This window comes from Bubalus bubalis, chromosome 2, assembly GCF_019923935.1.
Source record: "Bubalus bubalis isolate 160015118507 breed Murrah chromosome 2, NDDB_SH_1, whole genome shotgun sequence".
Taxonomy (NCBI): Eukaryota; Metazoa; Chordata; class Mammalia; order Artiodactyla; family Bovidae; genus Bubalus; species Bubalus bubalis.
This window is the reverse complement of record NC_059158.1, coordinates 88,259,830-88,278,737: the sequence shown is the minus strand read 5'-3', so window position 1 is coordinate 88,278,737 and position 18,908 is coordinate 88,259,830. Positions and strand designations below refer to the sequence as shown.

The following is an 18,908-nucleotide window of genomic DNA, read 5'->3' as shown; positions in this document are numbered from 1 at the left end:
TGAAAGACAATGGGACATTTTAAAGTCTTGCAAATAATTCCACGTGATTAATAACAGGATTTGACAATGTAGTAAAAAATGCTAATTTAATTGCTTTTCTCTCAATATCTCATTAGGAAGGAAAGACTAGTCAAATTAGGTAGTTGGAGTTTAGTAGCCTGATGCTAAATTGATGTAAATTAACAGTAAATATTTGAAAACAACAGAGGCGATAAAAAAAATTTTTTTTAAGCTTGAGTAATTGAATCCTGATTCAAAATGGTATTTAGCAGTAGAATGTAATATACTACCTACTGCTCAGTCTGTTATCTATCATTATCTTTTGAACCCTGTAATTGGACAAACAGGAAACTATTCATAATAATAAGTTTGTTCAAAATCATCTGTTTGCTGGAGTCTGGGTGCACACTGCAGTCATACTGATCTGAAGACAAAACTGCTTACTTTGCCTTCCCACTGTTTGCTCATCACTGTTCCCACAGAGTACAGTGGTACTACACACCTGGGCAGTCCAAAGCACCTTACGCGAATCATCGAAAAAATAGCCATTTTTTCCCCTGCGTTCCATTAATAGGCAACACAAATCTTTATTTTCTGCAAGACGGGTGCCATTGAACCTGACCCAGCCCCTTCCTGGGGTGTATGTGCACACAACTATGCTGAACACAACAAGGGCAAACAGATTGTCTCCTGGAATTTTCATTAGATCCAACCACTTAGCTCTTTTATTTATCCTATCTCTGGTTTTATTTTTCCGTGATTCACAGCTATCCAAACATCAGGTCACGCAGGGCTCCTGCACACATAGGGCTCCTTCTAAGAGATTTAAATGGAAAGGCAACCCAAGTCATTATTGGTCTATTTTCAGTATTCATTATCAATAAAACAAGAGATCAGCATTTTCATGCTGTGTGAAGCCTTCAGGGAAGTGCAGGGTTGCTGTCATTATCTTTAGATCAGGCTGCAGCCTACTACCTGACGAGGAAATGATGAGTCCATCAAAATAAAAACAAAATAATGAAAGGGTTAGAGTCACAGAATGGGCTGCTGACTGTCCCCTGCATGGCTCCCTGAAAATGTCCCTCTGAATTAAGTGGAGCCTAAATGGTAAAAACCACAGATCACAATGAAACATAAATTCACCTCGTAATGAAATTAGTAGGCAGGCGAAATAAACATCCTGCTGTTATATTAGAGGCAGGCTCTAATCTGGTGTTTTCCTTGGAAATGATCATTTCCTTTGCAACTGGGGAATGGTGGATGCAACCTGTTTAAATCCGACAGATTCTGTCTTGCCACTGTTATTTTTCATCTTGCTGTGTCTTTTTAATGGCAATCTTGAGGAGGCATTTAAATGAGTTCTGAGTCTTAAAGACTATTACCAAAGTGAGTTATGGGGGTCTGTGCTCATGATTATCAATTGTGTTTCCCAGATCCCCCTTTTAAGAACATAGTGCAACTCCCCCTCCTCTTTCTAAACAGAAGCTCAACTTTGGGAAAGGTGTGGTGACCCCCAGAGTCCTTCCACTCTAGCTTTAGGAATCAAAGGTAGAATAGACTCACTATTGTATTTGGAGTTTAAAAAAAAAAAACAAAAAACTTCTACCGCAACTTTACTACTTAAAACCACTGGAAACAAGTATCGCATACTAAAAAGCCTTAAGAAAATGCCCAGATCGGGTGAACCCACATAGTCTTTGAGTAGAACAAAGCTCTCAAGTATGTAGCTTGATTGCAAGGGACTTCCTTGGTTTTCAGCAGCAGGCAGTCTCACCTGGTGTACAAAGCCCTCCTCTCATTAAAAATGCAAGATAGGATCTCCTCGTGGATCCTTTCTTTTTTTTTTTTTTATGGATACTATGCTTTATTATTCGTGGATCCTTTCTACAGAACCTGGTGGAAGTTGGCTGCATCGTCCTTAGCAGTGAGTGGCATTTAATCAAAACCTCTGTGAAATAATCTCAGCATTTCCTGAGTTCTGTGAAGTTATCAAGCAAATTAAGAGGTCCTTTCAAGGGAATGGGAGATCAGACTTTGAATTTAGGAGTATTTGAAGCTTCTGCATAGAAGGTACAAGCAATGTAACGGACACCTATTTTCTCTACTTTTTCTAGGACTCAGACTAAAGATGTTCCTATTTCTCTGTGAAACTGTGCATTAGGAATAAATTATTTGCTAGTACCCCAATGCATGGCATTTTGGCATATTGCTTTTCTAAGGCTGGAAAGAGACCACAGAAAACACTTGCATTTTGTAGTGTGTGTTTTACTGTGGATGCAGTGGTTTACGAACATTTTTTTCACCTAGTGAAACAATTCCTTTTCTGCCATTGGTGTTCCATTCAAAAATTTGAACTGCAAATCCAGATACTTTAAAGGAGAAATTATTTTGGGGCCCGGTTTAACAAGCTTTTTCTTTCAACTTTTCATGTCTCAATAGTTTAACTTATATCTCTCCATTTGTGTATTTTCTATACATTGAATTTGCAAATGTCAGAGAGTTTAAGTCAATTCTCCTCCCATTCTCGTGATTTTCTCTGCCTTCTGTTAACGCTTTCTTCATCAGATGAAAAGTTCAAGGAAAGATAGGTTGATTTTCCATTAGATAGGTAATGCTATTTAACTATGCTAATTCGTACTGTCTTCAAACTTTTCATTTCCTTTACTCTCTATTCCTCTTCCCATCGTATCTGTCCCCCACTCCTTGCTGTACCTCTGTGTTTATAATTTAAATTGCAAACAAACAGTATCTGAATCCACTTTGCCAGTGTCCAGTATATCTGGTATGTGTTAATAATTATCTAATGGTCTCCCATGTATTAAACTCAGAGTTAAAGTTTCATGTCAAATAATCTCCCTGAAGGAATTTCCCAAATTATGTTTGCTTACCTCATACAAGTGAACTTGTTCTTGGGTTACAGCAAAGATCAGTAACACATTATTTTGCACCAGTTTATCAATGAGTTGTCCAATTGTTGGATATTCCTAAAATTTAACACATAGATTTTAAGTATCTTCTTAACAAAAGTATATGAAATAAAGGGATATTTCTTTCAGAAATATCTTACTGAGTTTGGCATTTCAGTTCTCACAGGCATTATTGTGTTTATCATGCCAAGTAAACAAATACACAATTAGCATTACTTTCTTAATTGGCTTAGTAATTTTTTCCCAGATCTTGTAAGTCCATCTAATTCCTCAGAGTCAGTGCCTGTCAATGTGGAGTATTATGCTCTGTCACTTCCAAGGAGATCACTAAATTTATTCAAAGACTTTAGTGTGTCATCTTTTCCAGGGTAGAGATGCATGTCTTCTCTAAGTGCCACTTGCCGGCAGGCTCACATTGTTGGGGAGGTTAGAACCGAGGGAGGAGCTGTTTGACTATGATGAATGTGACCAACGTGACTCCTGCAGCTCTGACTGGAATTGGATGGGGCGGGATGAGGGTTGAGCAAGGGCGAGCCTGCGGAGGAAGGACACACTGCAATTCCTAAACCCCTCTGACTTGAGATGTTCCTGTGCACGTCTCTGGTTTGTTCTTTTTGATGTCACGAACTGGTTTTATGGGTGCTGCAGTTATTTGTACAGGACAATTGAAAGCACATTGTACTCAGTTTACTTCTATTTCATTGAGGCATTCATTCCTGAGTGATATGAGCAGTTTTAAAAATAAAGTCATTCATTATCATATTGGCAGATGACCTTCACTTTCCAAGAGTAGAAAACATGAAGCCCATTTGCTTGGCCTGACTCCAAATGTGGATAATATACAAAAGGGAAACTCACATTAGAAACTCAACTAAGAATACTATGTTGGTTATGACTGCAGACAGCTCATACAGGAACACTGACAAATAGGCCTTCTTGTACGTGAATGTGCTCACTGCATATATTCTCAGCACTTCAGAAATATTTTTCTAATGTGTTTTTCATTCAAGTTGAGAGAAAAGTATAATTTTGCCTAAGATACTCAGGTCAATTACCTAACTGCAGATCTGGCTGTGTAATGCATACTTTCTATCCCATTTGGATTTTTTTTATTACAGGATATCAGTAGAATCCAGATAGTATAAAGCTTCCTGAGTCTGACATTCTCAGCCTCCTCTGAGTTTCAATTGCCCAAACATTAAGTATCCTTCACCCTTAAGCCTGAATTCTTCTGGTGCTGGTTTCTCCTTATCTCCATATGTTCTTCCACCATCCAACCACTGTGCCTGTGTAGCCAGGATGGCACCATGTAGCCCTCCATAGGCAGGTGAATATGATTTTCTATTTGGTCCAGATATGCTGGTTTAACTCCCACAAATACATTGTAAGTTCCTCAAGGCCTGGGATCATGTCTTGTTATTTTGAAGCCCCAGGAGGCTGGCCCAGCGTTGAGTACATAGGAGGTGCTCCAAGGCCCTGGGGACTATGTTACAGGCAAGGAACTAGCCCATGGCTCTGTGCATTGTAGCAGCTTACTCAGCAAGAATGACTTGAACAGGTATTAGAGAAGAAGGTCATATCAGGTAACAGGCACTACTTGCTTCTGTGATCCTGTGTTTTCTAAGATGTCTATTATGGGACATTTGAATATTTGCAAGAAAAAAGTAACAAGAAAAGTACCCATTTCTCAGTTTCTTCCCCCTCTTTGGCCAAAATACAAAAATGTGGCTACCCTCACTGACCTTATAATATGGAAGGACAACCTATATGATTAAAACATATATAAATTTGACGAACGCTACTGATCAAAATTTGGGCTTCCCTGGTGACTCAGATGGTAAAGAAACTGCCTCAAATGTGGGAGACCTGGGTTCAATCCCTGAAGTGGGAAGATCCCCTGGAGGGAGGGCATAGCAACCCACTCCAGTATTCTTGCTTGGAGAATCCCCATGGACAGAGGAGCCTGGTGGGCTACAGTCCATGCTGTTGCAAAGAGTTGGACACGACTGAGACTAAGCACATTGATCAAAAGTTAGGCAGAAACATCCATGTTGAAGTTTAGAGATTTAGGTCAAGAAACGGTAGCAGGTAATTTATGAACCATTCAGTTCAGTTCAATCTCTCAGTCATGTCCGACTCTTTGTGACCCCATGAACCGCAGCACGCCAGGCCTCCCTGTCCATCACCAACTCCCGGAATTTACACAAACTCCTGTCCATTGAGTCGGTGATGCCATCCCACCATCTCATCCTCTGTCATCCCCTTCTCCTCCTGCCCTCAATCTTTCCCAGCATCAGGGTCTTTTTCAATGAGTCAGCTCTTCACATCAGGTGGCCAAAGTATTGGAGTTTCAGCTTCAACATCAGTCCTTCCAATGAACACCCAGAACTGATCTCCTTTAGGATGGACTGGTTGGATCTCCTTGCAGTCCAAGGGACTCTCAAGAGTCTTCTCCAACACCACAGTTCAAAAGCATCAATTCTTCAGTACTCAGCTTTCTTCACAGTCCAACTCTCACATCCATACATGACCACTGGAAAAACCATAGCCTTGACTAAATGGACCTTTGTTGGCAAAGGAATGTCTCTGCTTTTAAATATGCTCTCGGTTGGTCATAACTTTCCTTCCAAGGAGTAAGCATCTTTTAATTTCAGGGCTGAAGTCATGAAATTAATTTCATCCGCAGTGATTTTGGAGCCCCAAAAAATAAAGTCAGCCACTGTTTCCACTGTTCCCCCTTTTATTTGCCATGAAGTGATGGAACTGGATGCCATGATCTTTGTTTTCTGAATGTTGAGCTTTAAGCCAAATGAACCATCAGATTTAAAAAAACTAATTGCTGATACTATAGTAAGCATTTCTATACATTATCTCACTAAAAGTTTTTTAGAAAATGGTTTTTCCAACCTGATATTAAAATTCTGCATTCTCTTTCCTTTTTCTTTCTATGTCCTACATACACCTCTGTAGCACTGTCATTTTAAGTAGTCACTTAAATTCTCTCTACCATTTCATACCAAGTATTAAATGGGGATAGTATGACCTTTTCCAGGTTACTACTCCATAATTCAATTGTATTTTAGCATGTTCCAAGCAATGTGCTGTCAGGAAATAGGGATAATAAACCAGTTTTGGCACTAAGGATGCATGCTAAAGGCAGACAGATACCAGCAAACACATTTCCATCTAGTGATGGCCAAGAAGCCCTCTGTGTACAAGACCTTGGGAGAGATAATTGCTTTGGTGCCCAGCAGAAGTCAAACAAGGACCTCCCCCTTCCCCAGAGAAGTCATGATGGAGCTGGGTTTTAACAGATCAGTAAGAGTTTCTCAGCAGCCTTGGGGGAAAGGGCATTTCAGACACAGGGAATAACATGTGCAGCAGCATGGCAGCCTCATGGTCTGTTTAAGGGAAGCAATTAGACACACAGGGTTCTCGTGAGGATCAAATCAGATCATATACATCAAAAGAGCTCTGAAATTTTTACCTTGTTTTGCAAAAGTCAAGTTTTTTTTGAATGTCACCAGCATTTTTTTAAATTATAAAAATAAGCCAAATTTAATAAGCACTGGTCAAGCAGCACCTGATTAGTGATTTCCCAAGGAGCCCAGGGTCCATGAAAACATGGAATTATTGAGGGAACATGACTCTGGGACTATCACTCCTAGGCTTAGGCTGAGCCTTCCTTTCTAGGGCTGTGGTTCAAACAGAATGAACTGACTGTATTGCATTTTGCTGCCCTCTGGCTCTTTGAAAAATTGGGGAGGTTCTGGGATCATTCGTGTTAGAGCAAATCTGAACTTATCACATATCCTCACTGCCCCCCTGTGCTCCTATGGGAACCTCTAAGGGCGAGGAGAATTGAGAAAGGCCGATCTGTTAACCTCAAATCAGAAAAGGCACACTTCTTCTACTAAGTGCGGGTTACTGTGCTGTGTGTTACAGCAATGACTGCTTCGTTTGCCTGCTTGTAGCCCTGAAAACAGTGTATGTAGAGTGTAGGTTACACACCAAGATTGTTGACATGGAGTATTCATTCTTGCTGTCCAAGTGACAGAGCCCATCGTTGGGAATGACGATGCCTGCCAGTTTGCTGTCCATTCCAAAATGAGAGTCTGCGTCACTCACAAAGACCAGGAGATGGAGGGAATCATTCCGCCAGCCAATTTTTTCCTACAATGATAAAGAAGCATTTGGCTTGTATGGAAAAGAGGCAGGCATTTATTGAGAGTGAATCACTTATGCTTGGACACATTCAGATTATCAAGAAATATATTGCTTGTCGGTCCATTTTAGACTTTTTCATCTATTGTGAGTTGGTAATATTAATGTATTAAAAATGAAATTATGTGACATTTGTTTTATCCTGGATTACATTTTCAGATGATTTATGCTTCAGAAAAAAATAGTTTCACTACAATCAGTATCCAGTTGATCTTGATTTTTACATAGTTAATTATTTTTACTGTCCAGCTTTTAATTTACCAGAAAAATGAAAGAAGGGAGTGAGGGAGGTTGTAGATTATCCCAAATCCAAGCTGAAGCAAAACTAGTTAAGAATGCAATACAGAATGGACTTGAAGTAAGCCTATTTTACTAAGATTTCACCCAACCTGTAGGCATATTTCTCTGAAAAAGAAATATTTCTCTTTTTGAGTAAAAAAGACATATTTCTCTTTTTACTGTTACCATCCAAAAATTATCAGCATAATACAAGGATAAGAATTGCTTATCAAAGTACGACTGCAGAGTACTGCTAACTGCTAATTAAGATGGTCTGTTGTCTGTTTCTTCATATAGCTCTCCCCTTTAATTAAGATTTGTCCAGGAACTAGTCAGCTTCTCTGGTGTCTCAGCAGTAAAGAATCAGCCTGCAATGCAGGAGATGCAGGTTCGATCCCTGGGTCAGGAAGATCCCCTGGAGGAGAAAGTGGCAAGCCACTCCAGTATTTTTGCCTGGAGAATCTCATGGACAGAGGAGCCTGGTGGGCTACAGTCCATGGGGTCACAAGAGTCAGACACGACTTAGTGACTAAACTACAGCACCACCATTATGCCAGAAACTAGTAGGACAAAGTTCATTGCAGTTATCCCCTCGTACCTTATCTTTTTCCTTCCTTCCCTAATTCCTTGGCCCTCCTATGTTCTAGGACCCTCAGTCCTATCTGTTTCCTGATATTTTCCATGAAAGTCATCTGAAAACAGGAGAACTGTTCCCATGGATATGTGTCTGATTGTCAAGGAGGAGAGGTATTCGAGCATTATTGTAGAGACACTGTGGCTTTTGATGTTTATTTTGTTGGTTCAAAACAATAGCTAGCTCATCATATGTAGAAGTTTATTCTGAATCAGAGCTGCTGCTGCCAAGTTGCTTCAGTCATGTCCAACTCTGTGAGACCCCATAGATGGCAGCCCACCAGGCTCTCCCGTCCCTGGGATTCTCCAGGCAAGAACACTGGAGTGGGTTGCCATTTCCTTCTCCAATGCATGAAAGTGAAAAGTGAAAGTGAAGTTGCTCAGTCGTGTCCGACTCCTAGCGACCCCACGGACTGCAGCCTACCAGGCTCCTCCATCCATGGGATTTGCCAGGCAAGAGTACTGGAGTGGGGTGCCATTGCCTTCTCCGTGAATCAAAGAATTTTTACTTTTTTTCATTAATTTATGCATTTGATTTTTTTTCACCATGGTTAGTTCAAAAACTAATGAATGCAACCTACATCTTTGTTATTTTTCTGGCTGCACCACACAGCATGTGGGATCTTAGTTCCACAACCAGGGATTGAGCACACACCCCCTGCAGTGGGAACACAGTCTTAACTACTAGAATGCCAGGGAAATTCTTGATCTCTATCTTTGAGAATTATAATATATAATATATAAAATATATATAATTTATATATATATAAATATATTAAAATTCTTTTAACCAATTTTTCCCAACAGTATTACAATTTTATTAGATGATTTGAACATGAGGCATAAAAATTATCCTCATTTCAACAAGATGGAATAAATGGTGTGTTTTAAGAAAAGTATCTGTTGTAGAAATATGATGACTAAAGGAAAGATAAAGTTAGCTAAGCTTTTCAAAGATTTGTTCACAAGAGATGAAATTTGGGTTAACAGAATGAAACACTGCTCAACTTCAGCATACCTTACACACAGCAGCTTGCATAATTGCATCAAATCCACCTTCTGGGGTGTCAATATTAGCAGAAATTTTCTGATTCTTCACAATTTCGTTGAATCTTTCAGCATCATTTGTCAACGGCAAAATGTGCTTGAATCCAAATGTAGGCAAACAAAAGTATGGAATACTACTGCAAAAGGAAGATGTGAAATATTCTTGAAGAAACGTGATACAACACACAATGAATGGGTGTAATAGCCTAACAGCATTTCCTTCTATGAAGATGCATTTCATAAAGTGCCTGACTCTGTAACTTGGATCTGAGTCTCACTGTTAAGGTTGTTTTATCATCTCCTACCCACCCCTTCCAAATGGGTCACATTAGCTAACACAAAGAGCTTGTTGTGTGTCTTGCATTGGTTCAGAAAAAACAGATAATCAGGTGATCAGATGCTCCTTGTATGTAGTCACTTCCTTCTATTGTCTCTCAACCAAAGCCCACCATTAAGTTTACATAATGACAACAATTCTTTTGTATTCTGATAGCTTAAATTGTCATCAAGGATGTCATCCTGTAGCAAGACTAAGAGAGGAATCTGTCTTCTTCTTATGCTCAGTCCTGCTGCCCAGGGCCTGAAAATCAGACTAAGTCTCTCCATTCTAGAGCCCAACTTGATTGTGATAGAACAGACCATGTGGGCCAACCTGGGGTAAAGCCACTACTAAAGACAGTTAACATTTGGGGAAAATGCCATGTTTGGATGAGATCTGCCCTAAAGACATCACAGTAGAACAGAAATTGCTGACCCTAAATTCAGTAACATTTTATTCTGAAAGCCAGCTAGTAGCTGTACATGAGATTTTGAGCAAGTACTCAACGCTTCTGAGTTTTGGGTTTTCTTTTGTGAAGTGGAGCTAATAATGTACAGCAGTTTCTCAAAGTGTGGTCCTTGGGCTTAGCAGCATGAGCGTCACATGGGAACTTGCTATAAATGCAAAATCTGGGGTGTGACTACAGACCTGCTAAGTCAGAACTGGTAGGAGTGGGTTGAGAGACCTGTGTTGAACCAAGTCTTCCTGATGCATTCCAAAGTTTGAGAAACACTGGTGGAGAAGCACAGAGACAAAAAGAAGTAGCCACCAATGAGGTTGCAGGGTGCTGCATGGGAAGAGCTGGTTGACTTACATGAGCAGTTTGGCAAGTTCAAGAGCCTGCCTTGTCAGCATACAAAGAGCTGATGCAGCTTGCAGGATTCGGCTCTTTTTCACCAAATTCATCTGTCTGAGGTATATAGTCAATTCTCATTATTCACAGATTGCATATCTTTGAAAATTCATATTGCTAAAATGTATTTGTGACCCCCAAATCAATCCTTTGGGAACTTCTTCAGTCATTCATGTACATGAATGAGTGTACAAAGAAATTGAGTCACTTGACATGCATGTTTCCAGGGGAGGTCAAATAAGACTCTGACTTCTTGCTTCATCACCCACACTGTAGAGAAATATTCTTTTCAGGGTCTATTTGGTGACATGTGTGTTTGCATTTTTGTGCTTTTGGATGGTTTTGTTGTTTAGAGTTGCCCCCCAACGCAGTGCTGAAATGTTCTCTGGGATTCCTAAGTGCAGGAAGACTGTGATATGTCTTATGGGGAAAATACATGTGTGAGCCTTGTTCTGACATGAGTTACAGTGCTCTTGGTTGTGATTTCAATGCTAACAAATCAACAACATATATTAAATAAGACATCTTTAAACATGAACATGCAGAAAACAAAAGTTATTGCTCAGTGGTGGAAAAGTGACCAGAGATTCGCAGGAACCTAACCCTGTGTTTCCCCTAGGAGCAATACTCAGAATTCTCTAATGCAGGGTGTGAGGAGACTTTATAGAACAAGACTTCCGTAAATGTTGAGAATCAACTAGATATACAAGTCAAAACGATTATGGATTTATTTACACTGAGAAATGGAGCTCTGCCAGAACCAGAACGCTGGTGTCTGCAAGGATAATCACTTACTTTCTGTCAGTAGACGTTCACAAAAAGCAAGCCATAAGCTGATGTATTCTCAGGCTTCAGTACAAGGGGAGTTTGAGTTCCATAGCATCAAATGGTACAGTCTGAGATGTCCCATTTCCTTAATGAGGTATTTTTTAAATTTCCTAATGATTTTAAGAACTCTATCACTCAAAACTATGAGGCATTTTTCTTGGTAGTTTTAAAATTCAGTTTACAATGTTCTTGGATATATATACCTTAAAACTTTTCATGTAGTCAAGTTTTTCCCACCTTCAAATATGAAATGTATTTTAAAATGTGAAATGAAGAATTTTTAAAAAGTTAATCTACAAAATGATAATAATTTAGCATTTTTCTTAATTGCCTCTGTAATATTTAAAGTAGCTATAGAGTAGAAGAAAATGCATAGATTTAGAATAAAAAGACTGGCTAGTTATCTATCCTTGTGTCCTCAGTGTCCTCATCTATAAAATGAGGGTACTAATAACAGCTACTTCTAAAATTGCTGTGAAAATTACATAAAAAGTATTTTATAAAAAGTATATAACTGTGTTTTGAGGTTTACATTGTCCCTGGAGTCCAACTAGTCTTGAAAGTTTTCAAAAGTGTTAGTTGCTCAGTTCTGTCCTACTCTTTGTGACCCTATGGACTGTAGCCTTCCAGGCTCCTCTGTCTGTGGAATTCTCCAGGCAAGAATACAATAGTGGATAGCCATTCCCTTCTCCAGGGCATCTTCCCAACCCAGGGATCCAACCCTGGTCTCCTGCATTACAGACAGATTCTTTACCGTCTGAGCCACCAGGGAAGCTAGTCTTGGAAATTGTTTAATATTTTATAGGGGGCTGTTGGTTCATACTGTATCAAAATGTCATTAAAGCCTATTCTGGAGCCAGAGAACTAGAATTCCTATTGTCTGGTCAGAAATTTGTATCTTTGTTGGTTAGAATTATTTGCTATGTAGTTCTTACTAGAACTCTAATCTTTTAGAAAGGAGAATACTTTTTTTTATTAATTCAATAAACATATTCATGTGCTGGGAGATGAATGTAGCTTAAGCAAAGTATAATGTCATGTCAAGAAATTTTGAGTGAAAACTGCCCATTTTGATCAGAGTTCTTCCTATAAAGAATGCTTATATTTAGTTGTTATTTTCTTAGATAGCAATTGAAGGAATTACTTATTGCTGACTATAAAGATATATAACAAAAGGTTAACACCATCATTTTTAGTGGAATTAGAAATGATTTCCATTTTTTCTTTATGTCTGTATTTTCACATGGTCTTATTACCTTTGAAATTTAAAATTATATACTCATTTTTTGTGTGTACATATAGGAAATCTAAACATTCATGGTTGAGTTTTCTTCTTTGCAAAACTACAATAAATTCCTCATGGTTCAAGTCTTCAAAAACAAACAAACAAACAAAACCCCACCAAATTAAATGTGAAATGATGTTAAAAAAAATCCCTCAAAATATTTGATGGAGAAAATTTTCTTTGTCTTGTTAAATATTTTTAAGTGTATATTCCAATTCATTACAGATATAGAAAATATGATTTTTATTGCTGTGTCTTAGACAATAGCATAAGGGAAACTTCTTTCAAAAACGTAAATCATTCAGGCTTCCTACATGGTGAAATTTTAGTGACCTTCCATCTAATGAAGGTAGAGAAAGCAAGCTACTTCAAAAAGCACCAGAGATTAGATTAAAGGTTTTAAAAGTGTGGTGTGCAGACCCACAGAGGTGCCTGAGACCATTTAAGAGTTTTTCAGGCCACACATTCTTCATAATAATGAGATAATATTTGTTTTTTTCACTGTTGACATTTTCACTGATGATGCAAAGCACGAGTAAGTAAAACTGCTGGTGCCTTAGCACAGGTCAAGGCAATGGCTCCAAACTGCCTAGTATTCCTTATATTTTTTACCATCAAACATGCATCATAATAAAAAAAAAAGTGCTACTTTCACTTGATTGCCCTTTCTTTGGTTTGTTTTCTTTTCTTTTTTTAAAATATAAATTTATTTGTTTTAATTGGAGGCTAATTACTTTACAATATTGTATTGGTTTTGCCATACATCAACATGAATCTGCCATGGGTATACATGTGTTCCCCATCCTGAAACCCCCTCCCACCTCCCTCCCCATACCATCCCTCTGGGTCATCCCAGTGCACCAGCCCTGAGCATCCTGTATCATGCATCAAACCTGGACTGGCGATTTATTTCACATATGATATTATACATGTTTCAATGCCATTCTCCCAAATCATCCCACTCTCTCCCTTTCCCACAGAGTCCAAAAGACTGTTCTATACATCTGTGTCTCTTTTGCTATCTCACATACAGGGTTATCGTTACCATCTTTCTAAATTCCATATATATGCGTTGCTGCTACTGCTACTGCTGCTGCTAAATCGCTTCAGTCGTGTCCGACTCTGTGCGACCTCATAGACAGCAACCCACCAGGCGCCCCCGTCCCTGGGATTCTCCAGGCAAGAACACTGGAGTGGGTTGCCATTTCCTTCTCCAATATATACGTTAGTATACTGTATTGGTGTTTTTCTTTCTGGCTAACTTCACTCTGTAAAATAGGTTCCAGTTTCATCCACCTCATTAGAACTGATTCAAATGTATTCTTTTTAATGGCTGAGTAATACTCCATTGTGTATATGTACCACTGCTTTCTTATCCATTCATCTGCTGATGGGCATCTAGTTGCTTCCATGTCCTGGCTATTATAAACAGTGCTGCGATGAACATTGGGGTACACGTGTCTCTTTCAATTCTGGTTTCCTCGGTGTGTATGCCCAGCAGTGGGATTGCTGGGTCATAAGGCAGTTCTATTTGCAGTTTTTTAAGGAATCTCCACACTGTTCTCCATAGTGGCTGTACTAGTTTGCATTCCCACCAACAGTGTAAGAGGGTTCCCTTTTCTCCACACCCTCTCCAGCATTTATTGCTTGTAGACTTTTGGATTGCAGCCATTCTGACTGGCGTGAAATGGTGTCTCATTGTGGTTTTGATTTGCATTTCTCTGATAATGAGTGATGTTGAGCATCTTTTCATGCTTGATTGCCCTTGGTGAAGCTGTGTGTGTTAGTCACTCGGTTGTGTCCAACTCTTTGTGACCCCATGGACTGTAGACCACCAGGCTCCTCTGTCCATGGGATTTTCCAGGCAAGAATACTGGACTGGGTTGCAGTAATTTTATTAAGCCTATGCCCTTGGATACGTATTTTTTGAAAATTATTCCTGTGTGACCACATAGGAAACATGCATACAGTGTTCCTGCTGTACACTGAAGTACATGCTTACAGTGGAAAAGCACTTTCATAGTTGTTTGAACTGTTGTTTATAGAACAACCATTTTACCTGAAAAAATGCTTGACAGCCAAACCATCATTTCAACTTAAGTTTTTGGCAGACATCTTGATTAAAATGAAGAAAGTAAGTCTGTTACTTTCAGGAAAACAACTATCAGGATTTGTTGCCAATGATGAAATTTGACATAACTAGAAAATTAGAATTTCACAGAACTTTCATCGGCCATCCATTAACAGCTTCTAAGTACTTCAAGACTTATCTGATGGGATTAATGATAATATTAACAAATATAATTTTGTAGATATTCTATCATGAAATTTTAAGATCTACATAACTCACTGAAACTTCGTTTTCCAAATGACCAAAGCATTATATTACAAAACCACACACACACACACACACCAATAAAAGAGCCATTCAGGCTCTTCCCTGGCAGTCCAGTAGTCAAAGAATCTGCCTGCCAAAGCAGGGGACACAGGTTCAGGGCCTGCTCCAGGAAGATCCCATATGCCACAGTGCAACTAAGCCTGTGCACCACAGCTACTTGAGTCTGCACCCTAGACAGATCCTGTGCTCTACAGCAAAGCAAGCCACAGCAACAAGAAGCCCACACACCTCAGCTAGAGAGCAACCCCTGCTCTCTGCAACTAGAGAAAGCCTGCGTGCAGCAGCAAAGACCCAACAGAGCCAAGAAAAATAATAATAATAATAATAAATTTTAAAAAGCCATTCAAAGTTCAAAACAGATCAATGGTTTTTAATGTAACAAAATAGGAAGTTCATTGATATGTTTTTCAGATTCCACACTGAAACGTAATTTACTTCTTGTCCAGTTTCAATGTAATATCAAAGAAGAAAGTCTACAGTCATTGGAAAAATCTATTAACTCCTTTCCCCTTTTTCATCTATGTATCTAATGAGGTTTGACTTCCTTCATGGAATTCAACCAAAATAAAATATTAACAGAGATTAAATGAAGAAGCAGATGTGAAAATTCAGTTGGCTTCTTTTAAATTAGATATTTAAAGAGATTTGTAAAAATTAAAATAGTGCCACTTTTCTTGTTAACTGTTGTTCTATTTTGGAAAATGTAGTTATTTCTTCTAAAGGTGTGTTATTATAGTAACATGCAGTGTGTTTTTCATTGTAATTATCAAATAAATTGATTACTAATTATTTTTATATTTTCTTAGTTTTACACTCTAAGACACTGAATATTGATATTTTGAGGATCTTAATTTTTAGGAGTGTAAGAAGTTCTGAGATCTAAAAGTTTTAGAAACATTAGATTAAAATAACTAGAAAAAATTAGCATTAATGGGAGGAAGGAAATTAAAACTGGTTTGAATGTCTATTATGTTCCAGCCTACTCAGTTCTCATGATAGCCCAGGAAGTGAATATTATTATCCCCATTTATAAATGAAGAGACTGGCATTCCAAGGTTATGATTTAAGCCCAGGTCTGGAAAACTCCATGTTTTTTCCTTTTACTTCTCACAGCCTTCTTACTAAAGAACATTTTATTTCTTAATTATAGGGTTTGAATTGATCAAAGGATTGACTTTTGTGTTTGGTGTTTGAATTCTTGGTCTGTAAATGTGTGGGGAGTAGAGTCTGGACAGAGAAACTTGGAGAATTAAGGACATGATTAAAAAAGAAAAAAATTTAATGTTGCAGCAAAACAATTTCATTATTTATAACTTTAGCTAGTGGTAAATTTTGCCAATAAGAATAAGATAAACACCTCTAAAAAATAGGAAAACATTGACCTTTCAAGTGCTCACATATGTGGTCATCATTAAGGTTCCTATTCACTATAATTTGTGCAAGGCTCTGGCCTCCCTTCCAGTAGTCATGTATGGATGTGGGAGTTGGATCATGAAGAAGGCCGAGTGCTGAAGAATTGATGCTTTTGAACTGTGGTGTTGGAGAAGACTCTTGAGAGTCCCTTGGACTGTAAGATCAAACCAGTAAATCCTAAAGGAAATCAACCCTGAATATTCATTGGAAGGACTGATGCTGAAGCTGAAGCTCCAATACTTTGGCTACCTGATGCAAAGAACCAACTCATTGGAAAAGACCCTGATGCTGGGAAAGATTGAAGGCAAGAGGAGAAGGGGACGACAGAGGATGACATGGTTGGATGGCATCACCAGCTCAATGGACATGAATTTGAGCAAGCTCCGGGAGATGGTAAAGGACAGGGAAGCCTGGCATGCTGCAGCCCATGGGGTTGCAAAGAGTCATACATGACTGAGTGACTGAACAACAACAACTAGGCCTTCCTTTACCCCACTCTACTGGTGTTGATAGTAGCTACCACCCAATGAGAGCTTCATGGTCAAGCTCAGTATCAAACATTTCCTTTCATTATCTTACACACTCCTTACAACCCCCTTGGTGTGATCGGTATTGTCATTCCAAACTAAAGTTTGGAGAAGTGAAGTGGTCCCCCTAAGGTGACATTATGAGTGAGTTGATAAGTGGGTACTTGGTTACATGAGCATATTTAATGGATCAATGGTTTAGAACAGAATGTCCAGAATTAGACACACATAGAGTTAATTGCTTTCTAAGAAAAGCATCAAGATATTTCAATGGGGAAAGGAGAAACTTGTTTAACAAATAGTGCTGCAACAATTGGATAGTTGCATGTAAACGAAAGATAAACCCAGACTTTTTCTCATTCCAAACAGAAACACTAATTTGAGATCATAGACCTAAATGCAAGTGCTTCAACCACGAAGCTTCTAGAAGAAAACAGGAATCTTTGAGACATTAGGATAAACAAAGATGTCTTAGGACAAAAAAATACACGAATCATACAATTAAAAATTGGGCTTCATCAAAATAAAAAAAATCATACAATTTAGCAATTCTAATTCTAGATATCTATCCAAGAGAAATAAAAACATACATCCACACAGAGACTTATAGGCAAGTGATCATAGCAATATTTCTTCATGATGGCCAGAAATTGGGAAACAACCCAAATGTCCATCAATGGACAGATAAAGTATAATAAATTTGTACAAGGGACTATTACTTAGGACAAAAGGGAAGAAACTGCTGATAAATATGAAATCAGGGATGAATCTCAAAAACATGATGTTGAGCAAAAAAAGCTAGAGACAAAAGGTATATAGCATATTTTCCATTCATCTGAAATCCACGAGTAAGCAAAACCAATGTAACATACAGAAATCAGAAAATGGTTGCCTCTGGGAAAGCAGAAATGACTATGAAGGGGGCATAAGGAAACGTTCTGAGGTGACGGAACTGGTCTATGTCATGTTTTAAGTGGTGATCACATCGGTATATTCAACTGCCAAAACTCATGAAATTGAACATTTCTGCTGTGTGTATTTTAGTACATGTCAATTATACCTTGAGAAGTGGGGGATTGGGGACAAATATTATCTCAGATATTTGCAACTGAACGCAGTTCCTGGGAGGTGCAATCAGTGATGAATTCTCTTCAAGGTCAAAACACTTTTGGCCATCAGATTCTAGTTTGGAACCACATTGAAATGTCTTTAAATGATACTGCAAAAACTGTTTTACAGAGATTAATTTGTTGGTGTAAACTGGTGTTAAAAGTCAATATATGTTTGGAAAGCCATTTCATCTATACTAAATTCAGAGTAGTAAAAGGCTTGGTTTTGGACCAACCCAGATCTTGGTATATCACTGATTAGTCATGCTGCCACAGGTAAATTACTAACTTCTCACAGCCTTTGTTACTTCCTCTCAGTATAGAGATGATGAAACCTGCTTTGACCTGAAGTTATCATGAAGACTGAATGAGGTCATGTATATAAAACCTTTAGCATAGGGTCTGGCACAGAGCAAATGGAAGTTCTTTTTCAAAAGAAGGATATCAAATACTTTTATTTTGACCATGTCATTGACATGTAGAGGTAAGCTATCAAAAAGCAACTTACCTTTGACCATCACCCAGATAATACATGGTTTTAGTAACTGATTAGAGCATATTATAAGGGATCCATTGCCTCATTTCCTACTGAATTTGACAGCAGTAAAGGCTACAAAGGCATTTTCCAAGCAATAAGAGAAAGTCACATTTCCCAAAGTACATTAGAAATCACTCCAAAAGCTGTTATTTTGGCAGCAGTCATTGTAGTGGAGACAGATACTCTGAGAAAATGTGACTTACTGTCAAGAGCCTCAAAGAGTGGTGGTCATTGAGGATAGAAAGCCTCTGAGGGGCTGAGGATGGGCTCAGGCCAGTGGAACCTACAGTAAAAGATTCTGTCCCTGTGTCTGCAGAATACAAATACAAATTTGTCACAGCCTGCCTTCCAAAGTGGAGAAGGCAATGGCACCCCACTCCAGTACTCTTGCCTGGAAAATCCCATGGATGGAGGAGCCTGGTAAGCTGCAGTCCATGGGGTCTCAAAGAGTCAGACAGGACTGAGCAACTTCACTTTCACTTTTCACTTTCATGCGTTGGAGAAGGAAATGGCAACCCACTCCAGCGT

The 18,908-nt window shown here is 38.7% G+C and overlaps 1 protein-coding gene across 6 annotated transcripts in view; it reads right to left on the bottom strand.

Annotated features, from left to right (window-relative positions):
- ITGB6 (integrin subunit beta 6) overlaps positions 1–18,908 on the bottom strand; it is a 149,483-nt gene that overhangs the window by 67,562 nt on the left and 63,013 nt on the right. For all 6 annotated transcript variants that reach the window (XM_025276093.3, XM_025276089.3, XM_006073134.4 and 3 more), the window contains 3 exons: positions 9,082–9,247; positions 6,939–7,100; positions 2,889–2,984 (listed from right to left, as the gene is read on the bottom strand). In XM_025276093.3, coding sequence (XP_025131878.2) covers positions 2,889–2,984; positions 6,939–7,100; positions 9,082–9,247 — 424 coding nt within the window. The remainder of the gene's footprint in view (positions 1–2,888; positions 2,985–6,938; positions 7,101–9,081; positions 9,248–18,908) is intronic.